The sequence below is a fragment of the Gasterosteus aculeatus genome, chromosome Y (genome assembly GCF_964276395.1).
Source record: "Gasterosteus aculeatus chromosome Y, fGasAcu3.hap1.1, whole genome shotgun sequence".
Taxonomy (NCBI): domain Eukaryota; kingdom Metazoa; phylum Chordata; class Actinopteri; order Perciformes; family Gasterosteidae; genus Gasterosteus; species Gasterosteus aculeatus.
In genome coordinates this window covers 16,869,027-16,876,614 of record NC_135709.1, presented here as the reverse complement: position 1 = coordinate 16,876,614, position 7,588 = coordinate 16,869,027, and the positions used below count along the sequence as shown (strand labels likewise).

Below are 7,588 nucleotides of genomic sequence, written 5' to 3'. Positions count from 1 at the left end.
GCAAATAGTTAATAACTCTATTCAGACAGGCCATTTCCCAAAAGCTTTCAAAACTGCAGTTATTAAACCTCTCCTAAAAAAGCGGAGCCTATATGCCTCTATTATCAACAACTACAGACCAATTTCAAATCTACCTTTCATAAGTAAAATAATTGAGAAAGTTGTCCTACAACAACTTAATCACTTCCTGGCTTCAACTGGCTGCCACGACAATTTCCAGTCAGGATTTCAACCTCTTCATAGCACCGAGACGGCCCTTTTTAAAGTTGTAAATGACATCCATCTTAACACAGACTCTGGCAAAACTTCAATATTAATGCTATTAGACCTCAGTGCTGCATTTGATACTGTCGACCACTCAATACTTTTGGACAGGTTAGAAAACTGGGTGGGGCTCTCAGGCACAGTCTTAAGCTTGTTCAGGTCATATCTACAAGACAGGAACTATTTTGTTTCCATTGGTGACTTCGTATCAGAAACTTCGATCTTAGGGCCGACTTTATTCAACATCTACATGCTCCCACTAGGACAAATCATGCAAAGAAATAAAATTGACCACCATTGCTACGCTGATGACACCCAAATCTATGTAGCGCTATCACCAAACGACTATCGCCCCATAGATATTCTGTGCCAGTGCATTGAGCAAATCAAAGACCGGATGTGTCAAAATTTCCTACAACTAAATGAAGACAAAACTGAGATCATTGTATTTGGTGCTAAAAAAGAAAGGTTTAAAGTAACCCAACACCTTCACTCTCTGTCCCTGAAAACATCAAATAAAGCCAGAAATCTGGGGGTTATTATGGATTCAGATTTACACTTGGAGAGTCACATCAAATCAGTAACAAAATCGGCCTACTACCACCTCAAAAATGTGGCACGACTTAGAGGGCTCATGTCAGCTCAAGACTTAGAAACACTTGTACATGCCTTTATGACTAGTAGGCTAGACTATTGTAATGGTCTCCTTGCAGGTCTCCCAAAAAAAACTGTCAGGCAGCTCCAGCTTGTTCAGAACGCTGCTGCTAGAGTTCTAACAAAGACCAAAAAATGTGAGCACATTACACCAATTCTTAAATCCTTACATTGGCTCCCAGTATGTCAGAGAATTAATTTCAAAATCCTACTGCTCACATATAAATCACTACATGGTTTAGGGCCAAAGTATATCACTTATATGCTTCCACTACATAAGCCTTCAAGATCACTAAGATCTTCTGACACCAATCTGTTAGTGATTCCCAGAGTAAATACAAATCATGGGAAAGCATAATTTAGTTACTACGCAACAAACAGCTGGACTAAACTTCCTGAAGATTTAAGACTTGCCCCAACTCTGACCACGTTTAAAACAAGACTGAAAACCTTTATGTTCAGCTTCGCCTTCTGCAAAATTTTTACCTACATTGCACTTTTAACCTCTGCCTTTAATTAAACAATTTAAATAAGATTTTAATTTATAATTGTATTTGCTGTTTTTAATTGTCTTTTAATTCCTGCATTTTATTCACTTTATTGTATGTGAAGCACTTTGAGTCTGCCTTGTGTATGAAAAGCGCTATACAAATAAAATTGCCTTGCCTGTCGCTTTCACTTTCTACAGTATGAGCCACGGGTCACAAGGGAGAATTCACGGGGAAATTTAGCCGCCGCCTGGGGGAGTTTCCATTGCATCGGAGGCGGAGTAAACCTGAAGGGTCTGATTTGCAAGTGAGGGCTTGTAGTCTCGATCAGTACAAGTAGGCTGTACAAAGTCTTTGTACAGTTGTGTAGACTTTGTTTACAGCTTTGCTCCGGCTTTCTTTCTCTACAGCAACACAGGTAAGACACTATTTTAATTAGAATTTTACTTTCTGATATCATTGTCACGGCTCCTCCTCGGCCTTGCAGGGGCGGTTCCTCCTGCAGGCAGAGGAGGGTCTTTAGCGATTGGAGCCACCTGGGCTCTAGGTATAAGAAGGCCTCTAACCACTTCTCTCCTGCTCTCTGCTCCTCCAGGTATGATCCTGTTTTGTTTGTTCCTTTGAAGGTTTTACGTTGTTCACACTCAGTCATGTTTACACATACAGATTCACTCAACCATGCACCTTACATACACCTTACACTATGACATTCGCACACCTCATTCCTTTTCTTTGTTTAAAGTTACTAGTTTTTGATTTATAATAAACTCTTCTTTTTATTGGCCTATACTTGGTGTTTGTGTCCCCTCATTCTTGCCACAGGCTATGAGCCGGCCTGTGACATCATATTCATCTGATGTAGGTTAGTTTAAAAACTTCTCACTGTTACTCACTTTCAATGCACTCTGAATACTCATCTGTTCCTCTTGTCCCGATCTGTTTTCTTTGCCTCTCGGTGATCCAGCACTATGACGTTTCTGGAGCTGAGGGACTCCAACAGTCGCTTCAGGTTTTCTCAGTCCTGCGTGGGTTTGGCCGGTTGCCTGTGTGTCTGCTACGCGGTCTGGACACCATTCTGGCTGAAGGACCGGGGTCTCTGGACAGCGGGGAATAACACCAAAAGTGACCAGACAAGCAGTAGAGATGGTATTCTCTTCAACGGTGAGCAACATGCCACATTTACATCTTTAACATTTGTCTGCAGCCCATCAAATCACATTTGGTCAAAAATGTGGTTTAGGTTGCATGTTTTGACAATGTGTGAAAAAGAGCAGAATATAAAACCACTGCTGATAAGGCACTGATTCTGCTACAGGCAAGCCTTGCCTTTTTATTTCTCATCTGAATCATCCTTTCTCACCATGAGGAGCATCTGAAAAAAAACAGCGCTGCAGGGCATCTCCTCTGTCAGCAGCCATAAACAAATTTGAGCTCGCCTCAGCACCAGAGGAGCGAACTCTTACCAGACAGGTTCCCACTCGGCTGGAGACTAATTTCTCGTGAGCTTGGCCAGCTTCTCTTTGTCAGGTGCATCTTGTTTGTTGACGTATTTAAAAAAAAGGACAAGCTGTTGGACGTGTTCCCCTGGCAGTGTGAAAATGACAACAATTCAGATTGAATCGAGACGAAAACAGCTGTGAATGTGAATCGATTATCAAACTAGGAAAACCTTTTTTAAATGATGGCGATGTGAATTCAAAAATGTAATATTTTAGGTATTGAAGAAGGGATTAGTCCAGTAACAAGTAACTAAACTAAGATCAGAAACTGTAGACTTGGATAACTGTCCCAGCAGGTACATTGGTCCTCATGCGGGGAAGACAAAGTATCAGCAGTGAAAACACATTAAAGCCGCAAAAATGAGCTGATCACTCAGCATGTGTTACCTTAAATCCTTGAACAAGGAAAATACAACGATGAAATACAATGCAGTCAGCTCAACACTAGTGTCTGAAAGCTACTATCTCTCATGACCACATTGATAAGCAGTAACCAAATGAACAATTCACAAACCGTCTGTAACTGTACATGGAACAACTTGTTCATATTTTTGTGGTTTTGCTGAAGGAATGAAAGCAATTAAATGTCAGCTCAATAGACATGAAAACAACCCATAAAGTACACCTTGATACATGTGATGAGGGAACGCAACCATGAGACATCAATTCAATATGCTGCCTGTTTATAACAAAAATGTAATCCGCTTAAAGGTCGATATCAGAGTCTAGTTTCTCCTTCCCGTTTCTGAACTGTATATGGTCGTCTATGTGTCTTCCAGTGCTGGAAGCAGAGAGAGTATTTGGAGTTCTTTCCTTCCTCATGGCGTCAGTACTGGTGCTTTGTGTCTGGTGTTCGCCCTCTGCTGGAGATCTGAGACGGTGCACTCCTACTCCAACACGCGCTCCCTCCTCATGGCAGAACAGGCCCTCTACCCCTCAACGCTCCTGTTGCTCACATTGGCCTCCACAGGTAACACCACTGCACTGCTGGGAAAAACCAACATGTCACAATACATTGCATGTTACACGCAGCATGACCAAAAATACCAGGATGTTGCATTTCTGTTCAGTTCTGGCCGCGCTTAACCGAGTGGTCCTCTGCGCGGCAATTATGTGAGCGACAGGGTCACAGTTGAAAAGTGTGACTTTGCAAATGCACATCGTGTCCACATTGAATGCAAATGCCACAATACAAACGTATCATGGGCAGCGAAAAGACTAAATTGAAACCCGTCTGGTTTTCCTGAGCCACACAACATGTATTATTTTTTTCTAAAGGAATAGTTCTGTTTTAAAATAATAAATACGTTCCAAGAACAGTAGTAAAACACAGCCCCCGTTTCCAAATAACCTCCGAATAGCTGTGCTTTGTGCAGTTCAAACTTGGAGTTTCTTTTATGTTCTCCTCATTGACGTACCCTGCAGGGAGGCAGTTTTTAAAGAGATGTTCTGCTTCTCTCGGATTTGCAGTTCATTATCATTCAAACTCTTGCGTAAAGCTCAAGCCACATTGCAATTGACCTCCCACTATGATGCTGGATTTGACTCATTTGTTTCCTTTTATTCACAGGATTCTGTTTCCTCCTCAGCTGGTCTCTCTTTACCCATCAGCACCGGGAAGAAAGACTTTTCCAGCCTCGGCTCCTCCTATTGGCTCGGAGCTTTAGGCTGGGTCCTGCTGTTAGTCCTGGAGACGATAATCTTTGTAGCCGAGCAAGCTGTCGTGCCTGACATCCTGCCGGACTTGGAGAGGGCCGTGGAGTCCGTTCGGATTTCCCATCCAACGAAGGCCGCACTACGCTCCTGCAGCGATGGCTATTACCCTTGTAACAGCAAAAGAAACATGGCTCCCAAGAGCCTCGGTTAGAGTGCAAGGACGTGACTGGGGAAACGGTTGGGAATGTGTTAGCAACACATTAAAGCACACAGACTCAATGAGGGAAACCAGCAATTACTCGCCGCTCCGTACAAGCAGAGTGAATATGGATGAACTGTGGACAGAGTTACGTTTTCGCCAGAGGAATCACGTCTTCAGTGGGACTGAAGCGTCCAGTGTCCGAAAGAGCCGGTGGTCATTCTCCAGTTTGTCACCGGTACCGACCGACTTTTACGTCAAACATACTAAAAACACTAAGGATGAAATGCTCGAGGGCAACTGTTTTCTAATAAAGTCAATGTGATTGATTTCTTGAAGCTTTCTCAGAGTTTCGGATCCAGTTGTGGAGGCTTTTCAGTTGAATCATGGTAAAACACACTCACTAAAATGCCAACTCATACTAAATTTCAGCGGTTGCTGTAATATAGTTGTTGAATGTTAAAACAGAGCCGTATTGTGGACATTGAAATTATCGTGAGTTGCACATTGGGGGAAAAAAAGCATTGCGTGGCCGTACCAGTCAATCAATCAATGATCCTCTTTTATTACCACTTTGTTGTCATATGACACAATATAGCAAGCTCAACAAGTCTTTGAGCAAGACAAGACTTTGACTGCGCTGGCCGTGCGCTTTCTACACCGTTTCACAGCTAAAGTCAAAAGGTCCGTCTGCCCATGAGGTGGTATCAGAGAGCAGGAGTAACGGGTGCTCAGTCTGAGCGTGATGTTTAACCGCGTACCTGCCAGCAGGAGGTGCACATGCAGTGCGTGTGCGTTTCCGCCGTGCAGTCCCCAGCTCTGCTCCTTGTTTTGACCAGCCGACGGCCTCCAGAGCCGTTATTTACTTTTCCTGTCACACCTTTCCTGGAGGAGAGGAAGCACTCCAATGCTGGACTGCTTGTGTTGATGTTCTTAACCTGCGAAAGTGGGGGAGAATTAAGCGGCTCTGGTCCGTTAATTGGGCGTTAATCAGGTGTTGCTCTAATTAAAAGGCAGTTCCGCCGAGCTGGGCCTTGGTAATGAGTTTGTCATTAAATCCACGGTGGATTTTTGCCTCTTTTTTTAATTTACAGACAGGATAGTGCTTAATTGCGGTGTAAATGAGGGGAATGTCCTTGAAGGTCGCCTTGCCTCAGCGCATCCATGTGGAGAATTGTTCCAAAGAGCTTCCCCCACCCAAACCTACAACAACTTACTACAAATTCATTCAATTCACTGTGTTGACCTCCCGTTTCCAGCTGCGCCTCTCAGTGGCAACTTCACTAAAAAGGAGCTCCACCATTTGCTAAATTGAGGGAGCAGTCACACTCCTTACTTTTCAAAATGTAATTTGTAATGAGTAATTTCTGAATTGATTTCCCTTCCCCCGGTAGCGACTGTCTCGGCTAAAACAAGCATACGTTCTTTTGCGGCTGTCAGTGTCCATAAAAAAAAAAAAAAAAAAAACGCTTTTCCCCCACCACCACAAACGCTACCCCCCTCCCCCCCCTTTCAGACCAAAGGATGTGAAGGCCTCGGCAGAAACACAGGATGAAACCACAGATGAATAGTGGGAGATGTTACGCACTGATAGACGGGTGGCCTGATAGACACCGAGAGATCGCGGGTGCTGATTGTTGAAGGGCATTCGCGACAAAGACATCAATCAGAAGATGGCTCCAAGATTGGGCAGCATGTGTTGAACACAGCCTGGGATAAACCACTGCTCTTCATATTAATTAGAGAACAATTATACAACCATGTCCTACTAATTATGCTGCACTGCCACCCCCCCACCCCAAAAGTGCATGCATCCGTTGTCTCCCGCGTTTGTGGTTGTGTTCATTGAGATAAATAAATAAACTTGCCGTCTGCCAAGGCGAAACATCCCTAATCAGTGCTGTGAGTTTGTGTCCCAGAGTGGAAGCGAGCATCCTGTTGTTTTCCGCTCGGCCTTTTGGTGGTGCTGGTGTGACATCTATTGCTTTTGCATTCTTGAATTCTGGCCAAAAAAATGTTGGAGTTGCACGTTGCTCTCATTCGATTTGAGTAATGAAATCACAATAAAAAAAGCTCTCCGTCTATGGATATGTGCGTTTGATTTTTTATTTGCGAGGTAGACAAAGTGTGATTAATATTCTCAAGCATATTTCAGAAGATTTTGAGCCAGAATGTGCCAGACTACCTAATCAGTCCAGTTTTATTTTCCTCAATCTGTGGGCATGATGAATTATGAAATAAAGTGAGAACTCCATGCTTTTTGCAGTTTTATGTCTCTATAGTTTACATAATTCACTCAGAACATTTGTAACTTCCCTGACAGGTTAATGCTGTTGGGTTCAAAGTCAAAAAGCTACAGAAATATGCAGAAGGACTTGACAGCGGGGGGAGAAATAGACATAGTGGCGAGAGGAGGAGAGAACAGGAGAACAAGGGAGGAGAGTGAAAATTGGCATCCCCGCTAGAATGCTCAAACTCTGCGCCGTGGAGTGCTCCCACGTCCTCTGCGTCTCCTGACGATCCTGCAGGACGGCATCAATTCCCAAACCACTGGGGAACGTTAGCCATCAAACCACTTCCCAATAAAAACCCTTCCCATCAGAACCCAGCCGCTGCATACTGGTCGCGCGTATTCCAATAGCCATAAAATGTCTGGGATTGAAAAACACAATCCTGACAGCCGTCCCTCAGGGCTGTGTTCTCTGTCCCCTCGTTTGGATGACTGTAGCAGCCCTTCACCCATCGTTACATACTTGATATACTCGAATGAGCACTGGCATACCTGCACTCCTCAATAACATCAAGTCTGTTACATCAAAACGCCTCAC

The 7,588-nt window shown here is 43.7% G+C and overlaps 1 protein-coding gene across 4 annotated transcripts; it reads left to right on the top strand.

Moving 5' to 3' along the window:
- Positions 1-1,714: 1,714 nt before the first annotated feature.
- On the top strand, positions 1,715-6,842 carry LOC120812821 (uncharacterized). 4 transcript variants are annotated; one of them, XM_078097605.1, is made up of 6 exons: positions 1,726-1,824; positions 1,894-2,001; positions 2,229-2,264; positions 2,371-2,567; positions 3,685-3,875; positions 4,476-6,842. In XM_078097605.1, exons 4-6 carry the CDS (start codon positions 2,375-2,377, stop codon positions 4,770-4,772), a joined length of 681 nt encoding a protein of 226 aa, XP_077953731.1. In that variant the 5' UTR covers positions 1,726-1,824; positions 1,894-2,001; positions 2,229-2,264; positions 2,371-2,374; the 3' UTR covers positions 4,773-6,842. The 4 variants fall into 4 exon arrangements, with proteins under 4 accessions (XP_077953730.1, XP_077953733.1, XP_077953731.1 ...); XM_078097606.1 differs by having other exon boundaries at positions 2,229-2,268; XM_078097604.1 differs by lacking the exon at positions 1,894-2,001 and having other exon boundaries at positions 1,715-1,824.
- Positions 6,843-7,588: the final 746 nt, after the last annotated feature.

What these genes read in the sequence shown, in the direction of transcription:
- LOC120812821 (XM_078097604.1), top strand. Translation starts at nt 2,375, where the DNA reads ATGACGTTTCTGGAGCTGAGGGACTCCAACAGTCGCTTCAGGTTTTCT. An exon ending in AGATGGTATTCTCTTCAACG is followed by an intron (nt 2,568 to 3,684) that starts GTGAGCAACATG and finishes TGTGTCTTCCAG; the next exon opens with TGCTGGAAGCAGAGAGAGTA. An exon ending in GCTCACATTGGCCTCCACAG is followed by an intron (nt 3,876 to 4,475) that starts GTAACACCACTG and finishes TTTTATTCACAG; the next exon opens with GATTCTGTTTCCTCCTCAGC.